The 23506-nt window shown below is 42.8% G+C and overlaps 1 protein-coding gene across 4 annotated transcripts in view; it reads right to left on the bottom strand.

Moving 5' to 3' along the window:
- hmcn1 (hemicentin 1) overlaps positions 1-23506 on the bottom strand; it is a 725933-nt gene that overhangs the window by 455299 nt on the left and 247128 nt on the right. For all 4 annotated transcript variants that reach the window (XR_005945469.1, XM_041207700.1, XM_041207701.1 and 1 more), the window contains exon 10: positions 21893-22014. Coding sequence is in view for 3 of the 4 variants with exons in the window: in XM_041207700.1 (XP_041063634.1) it covers positions 21893-22014 (122 nt within the window). In the remaining variant the exon portion in view is untranslated. The remainder of the gene's footprint in view (positions 1-21892; positions 22015-23506) is intronic.

Raw genomic sequence — 23506 nt, 5'->3', positions numbered from 1 at the left:
GAACACGATCAAGAACAGAAGGATAGAATGAAAGTAAATGCAGAGTGAAACATGAATTTCAAAACTACATCTCTAAAGCCAGGCAATAAAATACTTGTGAAATGTGATGGTCACATTGGAATGCAAACAATCCCCTCTGACATCCATCCATTTGTTGTGACCAACCAAAATGATCAATGATCATTGCTAAGCATGGTGTGCAAATCATCACACAGATTGTGTCATTCCTCAAAGCACTGAAAACACCACTTATAAGCATTGAATCAGATTCCAACGTTGACATCTCAGGTAAAGAACATAAGTTAAATGAAACCATACCTGATGTCAGGCAATAACCTATTCATGAGAGAAAACGTCAACCATATTTAAGTGATTATATTACAAAATAGTGTTGCTGGTAAAGCTGAATGTTCAAGCAATGCTTAAATTTATTGTTTACACTTTTGAAACAAACCATTGACACATATCATGCCTCTCATTTATTAAGAAGGGGAGGGATGCAGTGTACTGAAAACTGCATTGTTCACTTAAGACACAACATACACACATATACCACTAGATAGAGTCTGGAAAAGAGATTAAAGGGATTCACGTTTAACCGAATGTGCAATTCTGATTCTGAATGTTTCTAACTGAACATTACTATTTCCTCATAAGAGCTTTGAGACAGTGGGTAGTAAATATCATAATTATGTTTTTTAAAATTTCATTTTGGTAGCTTATTTGTAGTATAGGATTCCTTTGAGGAAAGAAAAACCTAAACAGCCACACTACTGAGAGGGCTCTCAGGAACCAACAGTTAATTTTAAAACATTCTGTCTCAATTTTGTGCTCTTAAATAACTGGAGAAAGTAATATCTATTGGCTCCATTCCTACCTTATTATCTGTTTTGAACAAACTCATGTCCACCTTTCATATTATCTGATTGGTTAATATGAACAATCATTAATGATAGTGAAAATAAGCTGATTTATTTTCTTATGAAATACTGGCAAATTGGCAAAATGGCTGAAAATCTGACAGTGCACAATACGTGATACTTTTACTCAAATATAATTAAAGAGTTGAAACTCTTACATTGGTACTTTCATTCCACTAGTAGTCCAAATTCATTGCATATGGAAGTATTCTGAGCAGAGCAAAAAATTGCCACATACAGAGAACCTCTACTGTTCCAAACCTTTATTTAACCACATGAATCATCTGGTGAATTGAATTAAGGCTTGCCTGACATAACAGCCTGAATTTTCACAGAGTCAGGTTGACTCGGGTAGGTCCCGATTCCAGGATTCTCAACCCCATTCCTGAGCTGCCTAATTTTCAGGAGTGCCTTTAAACAGTGCAGGCTTGTTCCTGTCAGAAGCCCACATCCAGCACTCCAACCTGGCCGGCCCCATTGCGCAGATAGTCATGTCCTATTCCACTGCAATTTTTGTGGAGCCGAGCCAGGTTTTTAAAGACTCTTGGTTCATGGCCCCTTACAGGAGCTATGAACCTTCGTGTGCATGTTTGTTGACATAAGTTAAGTGGTTTCAAGGGTTTGTGGTTTTTGAAACTTCAAAGCGGCTTCATGATTGACATCTTTATTAACTTGGTCCAGATGTTAATTTTCAAGCATAGCAGAAAGTTATCAATGGATTACATTTTTTCAAAGCATCTTTTTACATACATCACTATATGCTATATTATTCATTGGTACTTGAAAGTGTACAATGGGCCAATGGGCATGAAGTGCCAGGGCTTGCCATAGGAGGCATAAGGAGACATACGGGGTTGGTGGAAGAGCAGAGCATGACAGAGGAGGCATGAGGGACCTGAGGGGGTGGGTGGAAGGTCAGAGCTTGGCATAGGTGGCATGAGGGGACATAGGGAATGGATGGAGGGCATGAGGCAGCATGGATGGGGCTTAGAGAGTGTTGGAAGATGAAGAGGGTATGAGGGGTGAGGGCTGGAGGGCCTTTGTGTTTTTTTTTTGCACTGGGCCAAAGTTCCACGGTGCCAATGCAGGCCTTTTAAACACCTTCACATTTGGTAGCCCCTGTGGCTGCTGTCCAACCTGGCTCCAGCCCACATTTGGCCCCCAGCAAAGAAAATCATGCGTTTGCAGGCACTTTTTCCAGGGGTGGATGGGTGGGCTGAGCAGGCAATTTGCCCGATTTCCCCTACATGCTTCAAGGATGAAAATCCTAGCCAACATGAGTAAAATTTAAACACCCCAAAGAATAGGTATTCTGCAACATAGCAATCAAGCTGAATGTTGAACAATTGCCATAGATTAGTGTCAATCATCTACATGTTTAAATGTATTATTACACTAATACCCTGGAGGACATATACATTCATAAAACATATTTTTTTTGTTTACTTTATGTGTTTTTTGTACTGCTTATGAAATCTTCTGACCTCTTAAGGTGTAGATTTTTAATTCTTCAAATGATCAAGCAACATATCTGTGGTAGAACTATGATTAATCCTATGAATCAGATATTTTTCAGTAGTCTATTCCAACTTCTTGCGTGTAAACAGAAAACCAATGGCTTAAGTTTTAAATATTTTAGCTTTTGTTTCATAAATTTATTGGACCAGCAGGAATGTTCCTGGCAATGTAATGAAAGACCAATTTTCATTATTAATCGAATGCTAAATCCCAGCAGTGGATATACTTCTCTTAAACATTCTGGCGCCCATGGATAATTTACATAGTTTGACAGAATCAGCAAATCAGAAAGATTTATAGTCAAAAGAGTTTTATTTTTCTTACTTAAAAGAATGATTGAAGAGTTGACTATCATTTAATTATGAATCAAAGCAGAATGACAAAACAAAGATGGCACTGGACTTAACTACCTTTACTTACTGTGCAAGTCTGAAAACACATTTACAAACTGTTGCGATGTTTCAACCATAGTTCATACTAAATCAAGTTTAAAAAGTGTTCTTGCATACTTAGAAAGAGCTTTATTTCTGTCTATCCAACTGGTATTTACCTAGGAGCCGGTTCATCCCAGTGACTAAGATCAAGCCAATTGTATCTGACCGAAAAGGAGGAAATAACTTTACAAATATGTAAAAATCTTCTCTCAAAAGGTCTAGCTTTTATTTCATACTGAATCCTGATGCATTAATTTATCAGTAAACAAAAGTGTTGAGGGGAATTAAATATACTCATGTTAAAAGACATTAACAAGGCCTAAGTTTCAGTGTGGGAAGACTGAAGTTTCAACCAGAAATCCCATGAAAACCTACATACTCTTAGCAAGTAAATTTTAACTAAAAGTTAGTATGTTTTTACTGATGTTATTAGGCTATCTAAAATAGTAACTGATTCAGCATCACTGGTTTTAATTAGATTCCCATTCACTCACAGCAATATGAGGTCACAGCGATTATAACTGTCAGGCTTTACCATCATGCCGTCAGTACATTTCTGACCCAGAACAGGCAGGAAACGACTGTTAGCTTTCAGAAAATGGAAAATTAGTCACCTGCTGGTACTGAGGTAACTGCAACTTTGGAGCAGGAGCAGGCCATTCGGCCCTTCCAGCCTGCTCCGCTATTCAAAAAGATCATGGCTGATCTGTCTGTGATCTCAACCCCACTTTCCTCTCTGCCCCCCCATAACCTTTGACTCTCTTGTCCATCAAAAATCTATCTAACTCAGCCATGAATAACTTCAATGGCCCACCCTCCACTGCTTTCTGGGGAAGAGAATTCCACAGATTAGCAACCCTCTGGGAGAAAACATTTCTCCTCTTCTCCATCTTAAACGTCCATGGCTCATGGTAGAGGATGGTGTGGGGTGGTGATGGGGAGGACTGGGGGCTGTGCAGTCCAGGGCTGGGAGACTGGGGAAACCTCTGCCTTCCTTGTTGGACCCAGCGAAGTACTCCTGCTCTTCCTACCCCAAAAAAGGAAGGTTTAAATTTTATCTTTTTTGGCCTTTTCTGCTAGTCAGCAAGCCCTAATTTGGTTTTGCCTAGCAGGAAAAAATCCATTGGGAATCTGATTGATGACTTCAGACTTTCATTGACAGACCTAATGTAAAATCCTGTCAGTTTTGAATACACGGTTTAGCCGACTGTCCAGAAGCCTGGGAAAAATTTGTTGATGATGGGATTCGGGTGGCTTAAGGCAAGATAGTAACCTAGTCAATTGTAACTGCCCACCTATCATTCATAGGAACGTAGGACGAATGAGGAGGAGGACATTCAACACGTTGAGCCTGCTCCGCCATTCCATAAGAACATAACTGATGTGGTTGTGGGCTCAACTCCACTTTCCTGTTTACCCCCTATAACCCTTGACTCCATTGTCTATCAAAACGTATTTAACTCAGCCTTAGATAAATTCAATGACTCAGCCTTCACTGCTTTCTGGGGAAGAGAATTCCAGACTAATGACCTTGTGAGGGAAAAAATTTCTCCATTTTAAAAAAGGGAAATCTTATTCTTAAACTGTATCCCCTAGCTCTAACCTTCCCCACAAGAGGAAACATTCTTCCAGTATCAAGTCTCCTCAAGATCTTAGATGTTTCAATAGGATCACCTCTCACTCTTCTAAACTCCAATGGGTATAGGCCCAACCTGTTCAATCTTTCATCATAAGATAAGCCCGTCATCCCAGGAATGAGTCGAATGGACCTTCTCTGAACCGCTTCTAATGCAGTTATATCCTTTTTCAAATAAGGAGACCAAAACTGTGCACGGTACTCCAGATATGGTCTCAGCAAGGCCTTTTACAGCTGCAGTAAAACTTGCTTACTTTTATATTCCATTTTCCTTGCAATAAATGACACTTTCTATTTGCCTTTCTAATCACTTGCTGTACCTGCATACTGACGTTTTGTGATTCAGCTACGATTGAAGCTGCATCTCCTAACCCCAAAAACCCCCATGTGTGTAAATTTGCTCATAAAAATCCAAGCACCAGCCCACTGTGATGTACATTATATGAGGAAGTGAAGAGTTTCTTTAGAGAGAAGAGAAACTGGTAGAAATTCCCAATGCTGCAAAAACACATGCTTTTTATCCTCCAATTGGAACAAGTTGTTTGAGACTTTGAAACGTCCATATGCTTAGCAGCCCATCCCAATATTTCAGCTTAAGGAAGACGCATGATAGTCAGGATCAGCAAATGTAAAATGGGAAAGAATCCAAACTTATGTATAACTAACCTTTAAAATATAGAATTTACACTGAGGAAAATATGTTTGAGTGACAACTTCAGGAGAGACAATCTCAGGGGACTGGAAGCAAAACTATCTCTAAATACTCATTTGAAAAATTGAACTGGGTCCCTTACCAAAGATGATTTAATTTTAACTGAATCAACTGCAACATTTTAATTGCATCTTTTATGTCAATGATCATGACCTTTTCCTCCTCAAGGAATCTCCAACAGTGTTTGGGAATGCCTGAAGATTGCGATGAAATCACCACATAGCATAATCCACATGTGGCTTACATGAAGTTAACTGAGGTAATTTAGTAAATTAATTTTAGGCATTTTTGATTTATAAGCAGATTAGACGAGCATATGAATCAACCACCAGGCAGATGGATGGCCCTTATCCAGAACCCCATACAGATACACAACAGGCTCTTTTCTAATTGAAAGTTAGTTATAACAAGTCATTCTTAACCCTGAAGTTAGATCATAATGCAGTCAATGCAAAATGAATTGTCAAACAACATTTTTATGAACATCTACACTGAGTGGGTCTGAATATAAGGGAAGACAGTACAGTGTTAGCATTATGCTGTTGTTTCATTTACAGTAAAATTATATACTTTCATTCAGCATTATTCAAACTGGATTTACTACTTCGGGACAACTTTGAGTTCATAGAAACTTAGAAACATAGAAAGCAGAAGCAGAAGAAGATCATTCAGTCCTTCAAGACTGCTCCGCCATTCAATATGATCATGGCTGATCCTCTATCTCAATGCCATATTCCTGCTCTCTCCCCATACCCCTTGATGCCTTCAGAGCCCAGAAATCTATATATTTCCTTCATAAATATATTCAATGACTTGGCTTCTACAGCATTCTGTGATAGAGAATTTCACAGGTTTACCACCTTTTGAGTGAAGAAATTTCTCCTCAACTCAGCCGTAAATGGCCTATCCCTTATCCTGAGACTGTGACCCCTTGTTCTAGACCCCCTCCAGCCGGAGGAAACGTCATCCCTGTATACAGCATGTCCATCCCTGTCAGAATTTTATACATTTCAATGAGATTCCCTGTCATTCTTCTAAACTCCAGCGAATACATGCCTAGTCAGCCCAACCTCTCCTCATACGACCATCCTGCCACCCCAGGAATCAGTCTGGTGAACCTTCGCTGCACTCCCTCGATGGCAAGTATATCCTTTCCTAGGTAAAGAGATGAAAACTGCACACAATACTCCACGTGTGGTCTCACCAAGGCCCTGCAGAGCTACAGTAAGACATCCTTGTTCCTGTACTCAAGTCCTCTCGCCACGAAAGCCAACATACCTGCATTAACTGCTTGCTGCACCTGCATGCTTGCTTTCAGTGATTGGTGTACAAGGACACCCAGGTTCCTTTGTAACAGTGTCCTTTGAACAGTGTTCTGTTATCGCATCCTTTATAACAGACTCTTTTGCACTTTCCCGACTACTGATGTTAGGCTAACTGGCCTGTAATTCCCTGTTTTCTCCCTCTGTCCTCTTTCAAATAGTGGGGTTACATTTGCCACCCTCCAATCTGCGGGACTGTTCCAGAATCTACAGAATTTTGGAAGATGACAACCAATGCATACACTATTTCCATGGCCACTTCCTTTAGTACCCTGGGATGTAGATTATCAGGCCCTGGAGATTTATCAGCTTTCAGTTCCATTAATTTCTCCAGCACTATTATTTTAGTAATACTAATTTCCTTCAATTCCTCCTTCTCACTAGACTCTTGGTTCCCTAGCATTTCTGGGAAGTCATTTTTGTCCTTCTCTGTGAAGGCCAAATTAAAGTACTTATTTAATTGCTCTGCCAGTTTCCTGCTCTTTATTATAAATTCTCCCGTTCTGGACTGCAAGGGACCTTCACTTGTCCTCACTAATCTTTTTCTTTTTACATTCTTAGAGAAGCTTTTACAGTCTGCTTTTATGTTCCATGCAAATCTACTCTCGTGCTCTATTTATCCCTTCTTAATCAATCTCTTAGTCCTCCTTTGCTGATCTCTAAACTTCTCCCAATCCTCAGGCTTGCTACTTTTTCTAGCAACTTTACACGACTCCTCTTTGGATCTAATACTATCCTAAATTTCTTTTGTTAGCCAAGGTTGGGCCACTTTTCCTGTTGTGTTTTTCTGCCAAAAAGAAATGTATGACTGTTACAATGCATACATTCGTTCCTTAAATATTAGCCATTGTCTATCCACCGTCATGCCCTTTAATGAAGTTCCCCAGTATATCTTAGCCAACTCATGCCTCATACCCTCGTAGTTTCCTTTGTTTAGATTTAGGGCCCTAGTTTCAGATCAAACTACTTCACTTTCCATCCTAATGAAGGATTCTATCATGTTATGGCCACTGATCCCTAAAGGACCCCACACAACAAGATTATTCATTAATCCCTTTTCATTGCACAATACCAAATCTAGGATAGCCTGTTCTCTTGTCGGTTCCTTGACACACTGGTCTAAAAAAAACATTCCAGTACACGCTCCAGGAATTCATTTGCCACAGTATTTTTGCTAATTTGGTTGTCCAGTCTATCTGTAGATTTAAGTCACTCTTGATTACTGTTGCACCCTTGTTACACACATCTCTAATTTCCTGTTTAATACCATCCCTTACCTTATCACTACTGTTCAGAGGCCTACAGACAACTCCCACTAATGTTTTCCATGCTTTGTTGCTTCTTAGCTCCACCCAGACTGATTCTACATCTAGATTTTCTGACCCAATAGCCACTCTAACTGTTGCACTGATTTCATCTTTAACAACGCTATGCAACTTCTTTTCCTTTCTTGCCTGTCCTTCCTAAGTAACGAGCACCCTTGGATTTTCAGTTCCCAGCCTTGGTCACCCTGCAGCCATGTCTCTGTAATCGTAATCAAAGCGTACCCGTTTACATATATTTGCGCTGTTAATTCATCTACCTTACTGCAAATGCTCTGTGCATTCAGATACAGTGCCTTTAGACTGGTCTTTTTAATATTTTTGCACATCTTTTCTTGTACTATTTGCTGCTAGCCCTTATTTCCTCTGCCTTCCGCTTTTGCTTTCTAATTTTCTGTCTTTCATTCCTCTCGTGTCTCCCCCCTCAGGTTCCCATCCCCATGCCAGTCTAGTTTAAACCCTCCCCCACAGTACTAGCAAATACCCTTGTGAGGATATTGGTCCTGATCCTGCTGGGGTATAACCTGTCCAGCTTGTACAGGTGCCATCTTCCCCAATAACGGTCCCAATGCCTCAGGAATCTAAGTCCCTCCCTCCTACACCATCTCTCCAGCCACGCATTCATCTGGTCAATTCTCCTATTCCTGATCTCGCTAGCACATGACATTGGGCGTAATCCTGAGATTACTACCTTTGAGGTCCTGTGTTTTAATTTATTTCCACTTCTGTATACTCTGCTTTCAGGACCTCATCCCTCTTTTTACCTATGTCGTTGGTACCGAAATGGATCATGACTTCTGGCTGTTCACCCTCCCCCATCAGAATGTCTTGCAACCATTCAGTAACATCCTTGACCCGTGTCATGTGTGGATTGGGGAATAGTAGATTTCAGTAAAATAAAGCAGGATCTGGCCAAGGTAGACTGGGAACAGTTACTTGTGGTGAAATCTACAGAGGAGCAGTGGGGGGGGGGGCGTTCAAAAAGGAAATGGAGAGGGTACAGGCTCAACATGTTCCCTCAAGGGTGATAGGAAGGAGTAACAAGCCCAGAGAACCATAGATGACCAGAGATATTCAGGTTATGATGAGAAGGAAAAGAGAAGCTTTTAGTAGGTACAAGGGAAGCGGAGGCATTAGTGGAGTACAGAAAGTGCAGGGTAGAGCTTAAGAAAGCAATTAGGAGAGCAAAGAGGGGATATGAGAAAGCTCTGGCTGGTAAAAGTAGGGAAAATCTCAAGATATTCTATAAGTATATCAATGGGAAGACGATAACCAGGAAAAGAGTTGGGCCCATAATGGACCAAGGGGGCAATCTATGGGTGGAGCCAGAGGACATCACTAGAGAGTTGAATGAATACTTCACATCCATCTTCACCAAAGAGAATGAGGATGTAGGTATGGAACTCGGGGAGAGAGACTGCGAGGTTCTTAAGCAAATTGATATAGGGAGTGACAAGGTATTGGAGGTGGTGGCAGACTTAAAAGTGGACAAATCTCCAGGTCCAGATGATTTGTGTCCCAGACTGCTGAGGGAGGCAAGGGAGAAGATCACAGGGGCTTTGACCCAAATTTTTAATTCCTCTCTGGCCACGGGGGAGGTGCCAGCGGACTGGAGAACAGCTAATGTGGTTCCGTTATTTAAGAAGGGTTGTAGAGATAGGCCAGGGAACTACAGGCCAGTGAGTCAGTGGTAGGGAAACTATTGGAGAAAATTCTGAAGGAGAGAATCTATCTCCACTTGGAGAGGCAAGTTTGATCAGGGATAGTCAGCATGGCTTTGTGGGAGGGAGGTCATGCCTAACAAATTTGATTGAATTTTTTGAGGAGGTGACCAGATGTGTAGATGAGGGTAGTGCAGTTGATGTAGTTTATATGGATTTCAGCAAAGCCTTTGACAAGGTCCCACATGGGAGACTTATAAAGAAGGCAAATGCACATGGGATACAGGGTAATTTGATAAGGTGGATTCAAAATTGGCTTAGGTGTAGGAGACAGAGGGTGATGACAGAAGGATGCTTTAGTGACTAGAAGCCAGTGTCCAGTGGTGCACCACAGGGATCTGTGCTCGGTCCCCTATTATTTGTCATTTATATAAGCGACATAGATGACTATGTGGGGGGTAGGATTAGTAAGTTTGCGGATGTCACACTGGTTAACAGAGAGTTTGAAAGTCTTGGGCTACAGGAAGATATAGACAGATTGGTCAAATGGGCAGATAAGTGGAATTTAACCCTGAAAAGCGTGAGGTGATATACTTTGGAATGAGTAATTTGACAAGGAAGTGTGCAATGAATAGCCTGACACTAGGAAGTTCTGAGGAACAAAGGGACCTTGGCGTGTGTGTCCATATATCCTTGAAGGTGGAGGGGCATGTTAGTGGGATGGTGAAAAAGGCATATGGGACACTTGCCTTTATCAATTGAGGCAGAGGTTATAAAAGTAGGGAGGTCATGTTGGAGTTGCATAGAATCTTGGTGAGTCCACAGCTGGAGTACTGTGTGCAGCTCTGGTTGCTACATTATAGGAAGGATGTGATTGCACTGGAGAGGGTACAGAGGAGATTCACCAGGATGTTGCCTGGGATGAAACATTTAAGTTATGAAGAAAGGTTGGATAGACTTGGGTTGTTTTCATTGGAACAGAGAAGACTGCGGGACGACCTGATAGAGGTGTACAAGATTATGAGGGGCATGGACAGGGTGGATAGGGAGCAGCTGTTCCCCCTAGTTGAAGGGTCAGTCACAAGGGGACATAAGTTCAAGGTGAGGGGCAGGAGGTTTAGGGGGGATGTGAGGAAAAACGTTTTTACTCAGAGGTTGGTGACAGTCTGGAATGTGCTGCCTGGGAGGGTGGTGGAGGTTGGGTTGCCCCACATCCTTTAAAAAGTACCTGGATGAGCACTTGGCACGTCATAACATTCAAGGCTATGGGCCAAGTGCTGGTAAATGGGATTAGGTAGATAGGTCAGGTGCTCCTCACGTGTCGGTGCAAACTCGATGGGCCAAAGGGTCTCTTCTGCACTGTGAGATTCTAAGGTTCTGTGATTCTTGCTGCATTCCCCTGAGCAACCATCTCCCCCAGCTGTATCCTAAATGGAAAATCTGCTAGAGAGGGAGATGTACCCAAGGATATCCTGCACCTGTCTAGTGCTTTTCCTCTGTCTGGCAGTCACCCATTCCCTTTCTGCCTGTGCTATCTTTACCTGCAGTATGACCAACTCACTGTACATGCTTTCCACAAAGATCTCATCCTTGTGGATGCTTCACAGTGACTCCAGCTGCAGCTCTGACTCCAAAACATAGATTTCGAGTAGCTGCAGCTGGAGACATGCCCTGCACACATGGTAGCCCTGGATACTCAAAGAGTCCCTGATTTTCACATCACACAGGAGGAGCATTCCACTTGACCGAGCTGCCTTGCCATGGCTTACCCTTAAATGACTCCTTTTACTTTTCATTCCTTTAGTTTAGAGAATATTAAGAACAGAAGAAATACTCACCAGGTCCTACTTATCAAGGCCGCCGCTCTTCTTACCGAGGAAAGGTAGAAAATAAAAGGATCCTTCTTTCCCTCTTCACAGAACTCCCTCTCTCACCAAGTTCCAAATTAAACACTCTAATGCAGCCCAAAGCAGCACTCCAGTGCACCACAGCCCAGGGACAACCACACCCAGCACATCTGGAAACTTTTGTATTCGGCTCAGTCTGACATTTTGTGGGATGAGGTTTACATGAGAATGTAAAATGCAACAATTGAGCATAGCTTCAAAGTTTTGATAAATTGAATAAAGTTGGTTATGGGTCAGTTTGCCTAAGTTCTGGCTTGATTCCAAACATTTTTTTTTAAATAGGTTTCCCTCAGATTTTTAAGCCTCTCCAAAAATGGAAATGCAAAAATGAAGATGAAATGTTTGACATTTCTAGGTATCGCAACTACACGTGTGTGTTTTAATGGTCTGATGCGATGGCTATTCCTAATCAACAGACATGCATACCCGATTACATGATTTGGAATATTTGACTTGATCACGGTGCACCAGTTCAGTTCTTGCATCCAAAGCTCATACCAAACTGGCATAGCAGCACCAATCTGGATCTTAAAAAGATGGAAACAAAAACCACTATTCCTTCGTGTGTATTATTTTATTCTTTAGTGAGGATATTTGTGTAACATTACTAAGTTTTGGCATACAAATAAAGCGTGGCAAAAAGCCATCCCATATAGGCACCTCTGCTATGTAAATACCAGTTGAGGAAGTCATGCCTGAGATATCAAGATTCCCGATCTGAGTGAAGAAAGTTTTCCTCATCTCAGTCCTCAATGGCCTGCCCCATATCCCGAGACTGCAGCCCCGGTTCTAGACTCCCCAACCAGGGGAAACATACTCCCTGCATCCAATCTGTATAGCCCTGTTAAAATTTTATATGTTTCAATCAGATCCCCTCTCATTCTTCTAGACTCTAGTGAATACAGGTCCAGTCGAACCAATCCCTCTTCATACGACAGTCCTGCCATCCCCGGTATCAATCTAGTGAACCTTCACTGCACTCCCTCTATGGAAAATATATCCTTTCTTAGGTAGGGAGACCAAAACTGCACACAATACTCCAGGTGTGGTCTCGCCAAGGCCCTATATGACTGGAGTTAAGACACCCCTCCTTCTGAACTCTTGCAATGAAGGCCAATATACCATTTGCCTCCCTAATTGCTTGCTGCACCTACCTGTTTACTTTCACTGACTAGTGTACAAGGGCACCCAGATCACTTTGTACATCCACATTTCCCAATATATCACCATTTAAATAATACTCTGCCTTTCTGTTTTTCACACTGAAGCATATAACTTCACATTTATCCACATTATACTGCATCTGCCATGTGTTTGCTCACACACACAACTTGTCTAAATCACCCTAAAGCCTCCTTGCATCCTCCACACAACCCTGCCCAGTTTTGTGTTGCCAGCAAACTTGAAAATATTGCATTTGGTTCCCTCATCCAAATCATTTATATATATCATGAATAGTTGGGGCCCAAGCACTGACCCCTGCCGTACACCACTAATCACTAACTGCCACCCGGAAAAAGGCCTATTTATTCCAATTCTTTGTTTCTGGTCTGTCAACCAATTCTCAATTTGTGCGAGCACTTTACCTCCAATCCCATGTGCTTTAATTTTGCCCACAAGCCTTCTTGAATGCTATTGCTCAAAATCATTAGGGACCAAAGACAATTTAGGCTGGTGAGCTGTCATATCAACAGTACCGATTAAGTGGATTAAGTAGAGCCACAGTTGGAAGCAACAAATGATAGAAATGCAATCTAATCCTTCAACCACTTCTACATTTATAAATGTATATGAACAGTTAATTCTCCCTCCAGACTTCTACTTTCAGGCAGCTACTGATGATTTTAAGCTATGAACATAATTTTAAACTTGCATAAACTTGCTTAACCAATGGAGCTGATCTTTTAGCTTTCATTTAACTGCAGTCCAAGAAGGCGGCAAGCTTTACAAGTTCCCCCAGTGGTTATTTGGGAACTTATTAAACCTTTGACCTCCTGACACCTGTTAAACTGACTTCACTTGGCAGGAAAACCATGGCAGCTTCCCTGTTCAGAACTCGGGGGGGAAGTGCAGGAGCAGGTGCAAGCAGGCGTGCCTCCGATTGGCACTGCCCCCCCCCAACCCCGATTGGGGGCGCACCACCATTTTATGTGGGTGGGCCAATTAAGGCCCGCGCAGTGTGACATCTGCCAGGAAGCGCTATGCACTCCCTGTGCAGGCGGGAGGGGATTCCCTCAGCCGAGAGTGCGCTTTTTCGCACATGCGCGTGAAAGAGCGCACTGATCTCCCTGAGGCTAAGTGCTGCCTCAGGGAGATTGGCTCCAAATTTAAAAATGTTAAAGAGCTGATATCAAAATTTTCCTGACATGTCCCCTCATGTGACACTGTCACATGATTTGGGACATGTCCATCACTTTTAGTGAAACCCTTATTAAATATTTAAAATCCCTCATGAAACCTCATCTTGCCCATGGATGAGGTTTCATGCTTTCTCTTAAGTCCCCCAGGGCTCCCGGCCTGCCCGACCAACCTTAGGGATGGTGGGCAGGTCCATTAATTATGTTAAGTACTTCTTAAATGGCCTCAATAGGCTGTTGACAGGTCGACGGGCTCACAGCTGATTCGGCTGCGCCCCTGCCAACCTGAAAATGTGAAAATGACGTGGGGTGACGTTGGGAGTTCCGCCTGACGTCATCCCACATCATTTTACGTGTTGGCGAGCGGGCCCCACCCCCGCTTGCCAACCGGAAGACCCACCTCATGGCTTTCTTCAGATTCCATCCCATCGCCTGCAATGGTCTAGATTTAGTGATGTGTAATGAGGCAGATTTGATAAGGGAGCTTAAGATGAAGGAACCCTTAGGAGGAAGTGACCATAATATGATAGAATTTACCCTGCAATTTGAGAGGAAAAAGCTGGAATCAGATGTAACGGTATTACAGTTGAATAAAGGCAACTACAGAGGCATGAGGGAGGAGCTGACCAGAATTGACTGGGAGATGAGCTTAGCAGGAAAGACAGTGGAACAGCAATGGCAGGAGTTTTTGGGAGTAATTTGGGAGACACAGCAAAAATTCATCCTTAGGAAGAAGAAGCATACTAAAGGGAGGATGAGGCAACCATGGCTGGCAAGGGAAGTCAGGGACAGCATAAAAGCTAAAGAGAAAGCATACAATGTGGCGAAGAGCAGTGGGAAACCAGGGGATTTGGAAGCTAATAAAAACCAACAGAGGAAAACTAAAAAAGAAATAAGGAGGGAGAAGATTAAATATGAGAGTAAACTAGCCAGTAATATAAAAGAAGATTGCAAGAGTTTTTTTTAGATATATAAAGGGTAAGAAAGAGGCAAAAGTGGACATTGGGCTGCTGGAAAATGACGCTGGAGAAGTAGTAGTGGGGAACAAAGAAATGGTGGAGGAACTGAATAGGTACTTTGCGTCAGTCTTCACAGTGGAAGACACGAGTGACATCCCCAAAGTTCAAGAAAGTCAGGGGGCAGAGGTGAGTATAGTGGCCATTACCAAGGAGAAAGTGCTAGGAAAACTGAAAGGTCTGAAGGTGGATAAATCACCTGGACCAGATGGATTACACCCCAGGGTTCTGAAGGAGATAGCTAAAGAGATAGTGGAGGCGTTAGTGGTGATCTTTCAGGAATCACTGGAGTCAGGGAGGGTCCCAGAGGACTGGAAAATCACTAATGTAACCCCCCTGTTTAAGAAGGGAGTGAGGTAAAAGATGGGAAATTACATGCCGATTAGCCTGACCTCGGTCGTTGTTAAGATTTTAGAGTCCATTATTAAGGATGAGATTTCAGAATACTTGGAAGTGCATGGTAAAATAGGGCAAAGTCAGCATGGTTTATCAAGGGGAGGTCATGCCTGACAAATCTGTTAGAATTCTTTGAGGAGGTAACGAGTAGGTTAGACAAAGGAGAGCCAATGGATGTTATCTGCTTGGACTTCCAGAAGGCCTTCGACAAGGTGCCGCACAGGAGGCTGCTCAGAAAGATAAGAGCCCATGGTGTTAGAGGCAAGGTACTAGCATGGATAGAAGATTGGCTATCTGGCAGGAGGCAGAGAGTGGGGATAAGGGGGTCCTTCTCAGGATGGTGGCCAGTGACTAGTGGAGTTCCGCAGGGGTCAGTGTTGAGACCACAACTTTTCACTTTATAGATTAATGGTCTAGATGAAGGAACTGAGGGCATCAAGGCTAAGTTTGCAGATGATACAAAGATAGGTGGAGGGACAGGTAGTATTGAGGAGGCAGGGAGGCTGCAGAAGGATTTGGACAGGTTAGGAGAATGGGCAAAGAAGTGGCAGATGGAATACAACGTGGAGAAGTGTGAGGTCATGCACTTTGGTAGGAAGAATAGAGGCATAGACTATTTTCTAAATGGGGAGAGAATTCAGAAATCTGGAATGCAAAGGGACTTGGGAGTCCTAGTCCAGGATTCGCTTAAGGTTAACTTGCAGGTTGAGTCAGTAGTTAGGAAGGCAAATGCAATGTTGGCATTTATTTCATGAGAACCAGAATATAAAAGCAGGAATGTGCTGCTGAGGCTTTATAAGGCTCTGGTCAGACCACATTTAGAATATTGTGGGAAATTTTGGGCCCCGTATCTCAGGAAGGATGTGCTGGCCCTGGAGGGGGTCCAGAGGAGGTTCACGAGAATGATCCCAAGAATGAAAGGTTTAACATATGAGGAATGTTTGAGGACTCTGAGTCTATACTCGATGGAGTTTAGAAGGATGAGGGGGGATCTGATTGAAACGTACAGAATACTGAAAGGCCTGGATAGAGTGGACATGGGGAAAATGTTTCCATTAGTAGGAAAGACTAGGACGCGCGGGCACAGCCTCAGAGTAAAGGGAAGACCTTTTAGAACAGAGATGAGGAGAAACTTCTTTAGCTAGAGAGTGGTGAATCTATGGAATTCATTGCCACAGAAGGCTCTGGAGGCCAGGTCATTGAGTATATTTAAGACCGAGATAGATAGGTTCTTGATTGGTAAGGGGATCAAAGGTTGAGGGGAGAAGGCAGGAGAATGGGGTTGAGAAACTTATCAGCCATGATTGAATGGTGGAGCAGACTCGATGGGCCGAATGGCCTGATTTCTGCTCCTATGTCTTATGGTCTTATGGTCTCTTTGAACTTACATTGTTCATGAGACCCAGCATCTGCTTCCTCAATCCTAACCTAACCGAATTGCTTATGACTCAACTTCTGTATTGGGCCTCATTTTAACTGATATGGTTCAAGGTGCCCAATTTCCTCAAATACTGTGACCCCCTCCCTTCAAATCTGCTGTCATTTACGCCTCCTCAAAATACCTATTATTTACTCCTCTGTACCTGCAAACTACCACCCCATTTCCAACCTCCCCTTTCTTTCCAATGTCCTTGAACTTGTTGTTGTTTCCAAAATCCGTGCCCATCGTTTTCACAAAATGATTGAATCTCTCCAATCATGTTTCTGATTGTGATACTGAATCAGCCCTTGTTAAAGTCAAAAATGACCTTAGTTTATCACATTCACAGTTACAAACATCATTCTTCATCCTGCTTGACTTGTCTGCAGCTTTTAACATAGTTAACCACAACATCACCTTAAAGCCTCTTATACATCATCCAGCTAGGTGGAACTAGTTTGGTTCCATTTTTATCTTCAAACCATAGCCAGAGAATAAGCTGCAATGGCTTCTATTCCCATTCTAAAGTTTCCCAAGGATCTATTCTTGGCTCCCTTCTATTTTATCATCAACATGTTACGCTTCAGTGATGTCCTCTGAAAACATAAAATCAGATTCTACACGTTATGATGGCAGTCAGCTATATTTCACCAGCACCTGCTTAAACTCCTCAACTGTCTCTGAATTGTCACACTGCTTGTCTGACATCCAATATTAGACAAAGATTTCTTCCAATTCAATATTGGAAAGGCTGAAGCTATTGTCTTTGATCCCGCCACAAACTCTGTCTTCTGCCTGCCATTGGTGGAGTGGTAAATAGTGAGGAGGATAGCCTTAGATTACAGGAAGATATAGACGGGTTGGTCAGATGGGTTGATCAGTGGCAAATGGAATTTAATCCAGATAAGTGTGAGGTGATGCACTTGGGCAGGACAAACAAGGCACGGGAATACACGATGAAAGGTCGGACCCTGGGAAGCACCAAGGATCACCAGTCCCTTAAGGTGGTAGGACAAGTAGATAAGGTGGTTAGGAAGACATATGGGATATTTGCGTTTATTAGCTGAGGCGTAGAATATAAGAACAGGGAGGTTATGCTGGAACTGTATAAAACGCTGGTTAGGCCACAGCTAGAGTATTGTGTGAAGTTCTGGAATCCGTATTATAGGAAGGATGTGATTGCACTGGATAGACTGGGGTTATTTTCCCTGGAGCAGAGGAGATTGAGGGGGGACATGATTGAGGTGTATAAAATTATGAGCGGCATGGATAGGGTGGATAGGAAGGAACTTTACCCCTTGGTGGAGGGATCAATAACTGGGGGTCATGGATTTAAGGGAAGGGGCAGGAGATTTAGAAGGGATGTGAGGAAGAATTTTTTCATCCAGAGGGTGGTGGGAATCTGGAACTCACTGCCTGAAAGGGTGGTAGAGGTAGAAACCCTCATAACATTAAAGAAGTATTTGGATCTGCACTTGCGATACCATGGCATATGAGGCTATGGGCCTAGTGCTGGAAAATGGGATTAGAATAGTTAGGTAGTTGTTTGACCAGTGCAGACTCGATGGGCTGAAGGGCCTTTTTATGCGCTGTAGACCTCTATGACTATGACTCTATGACTCCCATCTCTGGTAACTGTCTTAAGCTGAATAAGACCATTTACAACCATGGTATTGTGTTTGACTCTGAGTTGAGTTTTCAGTTACATATCCATACATCATTACGACTCCCTACCCCATCTCCATAACATTGCTCAACTCTAACTTTCCTTCAACTCATCTGTGCTGAAACCTAGACTTGACTATTCAACTACTTTCTTGGCCAGCCTCCTGTCTCCCACCCTACGTAAACTGGTATTCATCCAAAACTCCACTGTCCATATCCTATTTCGCTCTAAATCCCATTCACCTATCATTCCCTGTCCTTGCCTCCTTCACTGGCTCCCCATCTGACAATGTCACAATTTTAAAATTCCCATCCTTGTTTTCAAATCCCTTCACAGCCTTTCCATTCCCTATCTTTGTAGCCTCCTCTAGCCCTACAATCCTCCAAGATCTTTGCAGTCCTCCAGTCCTGGCCTTTTTAAAAATTTGTTCATGGGATGTGGGCGGCACTGGCTAGGCCACCATTTATTGCCCAACCATTGTTGCCCTTGAGAAGGTGGTGATGAGCTGCCTTCCTGAACCCACACAGCTGGTAGGGAGGGTGTTCCAGGAATTTGACCCAGCAACAATGAAGGAACGGCGATATATTTCCAACTCAGGATGGTGAGTGGCTTGAAGGGGAACTTCCAGGTGTTCCCATGTGTCTGCTGCCCTTGTTCTTCTAGATGGTAGTGGTCATGGGTTTGAAAGATGCTGTCCAAGGAGGCTTGGTGAGTACCTGCAGTGCATCTTGTAGATGGTACACACTGCTGGCATTGTGCATCGGTGGTGGATGTTTGTGGATGGGGTGCCAATCAAGCTGGCTGCTTTGCCCTGGATGTTGTCAAGCTTAAATGCTGTTGGAGCTGCACTCATCCAAGCAACTGGAGAATATTCTATCACACTCTTGACTTGTGCCTTGTAGATGGTGGACAGACTTTGGGGGGTCTTGAGGTGAGTTACTCAACACAGGGTTCATAGCCTCTGACCTGCTCTTGTAGCCACAATATTTAAATGCTAGCCCAGTTCAGTTTCTGGTTAATGGTAACGCCCAGGTTGTTGATAGTGTGGGATTCAGTGATGGTAATGCCATTGAATGTCAAGGAGCGATGGTTAGATTCTCTCTTGTTGGAGGTGGTCATTGCGTGGCACTCATGTTGCGCAATTGTTACTTGCCACTTGTCAGACATGCATGGATATTGTCCAGGTCTTGCTGCATTTGGACATGGACTGCTTCAGTATCTGAGGAGTCGTGAATGGTGCTGAGCATTGTGCAATCATCAGTGAAGATCCCCACTTCTAAACTTATGATGGAAGGAAGGTCATTGATGAAGCAGCTGAAGATGGTTGGGCCTTGGACTCTACGCTGAAGAACTCCTGCAGTGATGTCCTGGGTCTGAGATGATTGACCTCCAACAACCACAACCATCTTCCTTTGTGCTAGGTATGACTCCATCCAGCAGAGAGTTTACCCCTGATTCCCATAGACTCCAGTTTTAGTCCGGCTCCTTGATGCCATACTCGGTCATATGCTGCCTTGATGTCAAGGGCAATCACTCTCATCTCACCTGCGGGGTTCAGCTCTTTAGTCCATGTTTTAACCAAGGCTGTAATGAGGTAGGAGCTGAGTGACCCTGACAAAACCCAAACTGAGCGTCAGTGATCAGGTCATTGCTGAGCAAGTGATGCTTAATAGCACCGTGATGACCCCTTCCATCCACTTGCGCATCCCTGTTTTGGCCCTAAGAACAGTCCCTGCAGAGTGGAGGGTGGCAAATGTAACCCCACTATTTAAAAATTGACGGAGGGAGATAACAATGAATTAAAGAGCAGTTAGCCTAACCACAGAAGTAGGGAAAATTTTAGAGTCTATTATAAAGGATGTGATAACAGCACACTTTAGAAAATATCAACAGGATTAGACAAAGTCAACATGGATTTATGAAAGGGAAATCATGTTTGACAAACCTACTGGATATTTTTGAGGACATAATTACTAGAATAGATAAGGGAGAACCAGTGGATGTAGTGTTTTTGGATTTTCAGAAATCTTTTGATAAAGTCCCACATAAGAGGTTAGAGTGTAAATTTAAAACAAATGGGATTGGAGGTAATGTATTGGCATGGATTGAGAATTGGTTAGCAGACAGGAAACATACAGTAGGGACAAATGGGTCTTTTTCAGAGTTGCAGACAGTGAGTCATGGAGTACCGCAGGGATAAGTGTTTGGGCCCCAGCTATTCACAATATATATCAATGATTTGGATGAGGGAACCAAATGTAATATTTCCAAGTTTGCTGATGACATGAAACTTGGTGAGAATGTGTGCAATGAGAAGGGTGTAATAAGGTTTCAAGGCGATTTAGGCGGGTTGAATGAGTGGGCAAATACATGGCAGATGCAATATAACGTGGCTAAGTGTGAAATTATCCACTTGAGTAGGAAAAACATAATGGCAGAGTATCATATAAATGCGATGGATTTAGAAATGTTGATGTACATAGGGACCTGGATGTCCTTGTACACCACTGAAAGCAAGCATGCAGATGCAGCAAGCAGTTAAGAAGGCAAATGGTATGTTGGCCTTCATTGTGAGAGGACTTGAGTATAGGTGCAAGGATGTCTTAATATACATACCATGGCCTTGGTGAGACCACACCTGGAGCATTACGTGCAGTTTCGATCTCCCTATCTAAGAAAGGACATACTTGCCATAGAGGGACTGTAGTGAAGGTTCACCACACTGATTCCTGGGATGACAGGATTGTCACATGAGAAGAGATAGGGTCAACTAGGCCTGTATTTACTGGAGTTTAGAAGAATGTGAGGGGATCTCATTGAAATGTATAAAATCCTGACAGGGCTGGACAGAATGAATGCAGAGATGATGTTTTCTCTGGCTGAGGGATCTAGAACAAGGGGTCACAGTCTCAGGATATGGGGTAGGCCATTTAGGACTGAGATGAGGAGAAACTTCTTCAATCAGAGGGTCGTGTACCTATGGAATTCTCTACTACAGAAGGCTGTAGAGGCCAATTCACCGAATATATTTAAGAAGGAAATAGATAGATTTCTGGACTCTAAAGGCCTCAAGGACATGGGGAGAGTGCAGGAATATGGCATTGAGATAGAGGGTCAGCCATGATCATATTGATTGGCGGAGCAGTCTCAAATGGCCTTCTCCTGCTGCTATTTTCTATGTTTCTAAGATCTGGAATTCCCTCCCTAAACCTCTCGATGTCTCTCTCCTCCTTTAAGATGTTTATAAAAACCTCTCTCTTTGATCAAGCTTTTGGTCATCTTTCCTGATTGTTTCTTCTATTGCATGGTGTCAAAAGTACCAAAAATGTCAAGAAGTATCAAAAAGTATCATTCTTGTTTTGCACCTTGTGTTTTACTATGTTAAATGCACTATGCAAATGCATGTTGTTCATTACTGGGTGTCACTTGGTGAAAGCGATGAAGGCCACTCTGACGTTGGTCCCAAAAATATCAAAATAGACAATAACCTATTTGTATTCACTTCCAGGTACTAAAACCATGTACAATATTGCATTTTATTTTGTTCAAATAAAGCAGAACCTTAACAAAATGAACAACTGAGACATGTATGAAAGGGTTCTGACCTGACACATCCAAGAAGGTTTGGGCACGCCCAGTGCCGGCACTACTAATTGCTATGCATTCATAAAGCCCTTCATGTACTGCAGAAACACGAGGGATCTCCAAACTTGCAGTGGCAGATTCCCTTCAAGAGAAAAACAGAGGTAAACTCAGATGGATTATAACAAAATACACAATTTCACCAACGAGAATCTGTTTGAAAGAGAAGAAAAAACATGTTAACCTAATAGAACTGCAATAATTAACCATAACAATTTGTTTTTATTTGGTGCCTTTAATCTAATAAAACATCCTAAGGTGCTTCACAGGCTCATTATAAAGCAGAATTTGACACCAAGCCACAAAAATCAATATTAGGGTAGATGGTCAAAAGATTGGTCAAAAAATTAGGTTTTAAGGATGGTCTTAAAGAGGAAAGAGAGGTAGAGAGACAGAGAGATTTAAGGCCTATGCAGTTGAAGCTTGGCACAGGCACCATGGAACAATTAAAATCAGGGATGCTCAACAGGCCAGAGTTAAATGAGCACAGATGTCTCGGAGAGTTGTGGGACTGGAGATAGGGAAGATTGAGAATATGGAGAGATTTGAAAACAAGGTTGAAAATTTTAAATTCGAGGTGTTGCTTTACTAGGAGCCAATATAGGTCAGTGAGCACAGCGGTGATAGGTGAATGGGACAGTATGAGTGAGGACATGGCAGAAGAGTTTTGGATGACCTCAAGTGGACAGAGGGTAGAATGAGGAAAGCCAGTCAGGCATGCATTGGAATAGACAAATCTAGAGGTAACAAAGACATGAATGAGGGTTTCGGCAACAGATCAGCTGAGGCACAGGTGAAGCCGGGCGGTGCACAGAGATGGAAATAGACAGCCTTAGTGACACCATGGATATGCAATTGAAAACTCAATTTGGGGACAAATATGGCACAGAGTTTGAAAAATTTTGGTTCTGCTTCAGGCAGTTCCCTGGGGACGGATGGAGTGAGTAACTAGGGAGTGGAGTTTGCACCGGGACTGAAGACTTTGGCTTTGGTCTTCCCAATTTTTAATTGGAAGAAATTTTGGCACTTGCAGTGCAGGATGTCAAACTATGGAGGAGTCAAGAGGGTGGTTTGTGAGTTCGAACTGTGTTGTCAGTGCTCGTGTGAAAACTGATGCTCTGTTTTCAGGCGATGTCACCGAGGGACTGCAAGTAGGTGAGAAATAGGAGGTGGCCAAGGACAGATCCATGGGGGACACCAGAGGTAACAGTGCAAGAGTGGGTAGAGAAACTATTGAAAGTGATGCTCTGGCTACAATTAGATAAATAATAATGGAGTCAGGTGAGTGCAGTTCCACCCAGCTGAACTAGAGAGTGGAAAGGCTTTGGAAGAGGATGATGTGGTCAACCTTGTCAAAAGGTGCAGACAATTCAAAACAGATGAGGAGGGATGGTTTGGCTTCATCACAGTCACATATATTGTAATTTGTGACTTTGTTACGAGTTGTTTTGGTGATGTGGCAAGGACAGGATTAGAGGGATTCAAACATGAAGTTCCAGGAAAGATGGGAACAGATTTTGGAGGCAAAAACACTTTCAAGGGCTTTGGAGGGGAAAGGAAGGTTGGCGATGGGGCTG

The sequence above is a fragment of the Carcharodon carcharias genome, chromosome 16 (genome assembly GCF_017639515.1).
Source record: "Carcharodon carcharias isolate sCarCar2 chromosome 16, sCarCar2.pri, whole genome shotgun sequence".
Lineage (NCBI taxonomy): Eukaryota > Metazoa > Chordata > Chondrichthyes > Lamniformes > Lamnidae > Carcharodon > Carcharodon carcharias.
The sequence above is the reverse complement of the archived record's forward strand: the minus strand, read 5'-3'. Positions and strand labels throughout refer to the sequence as shown.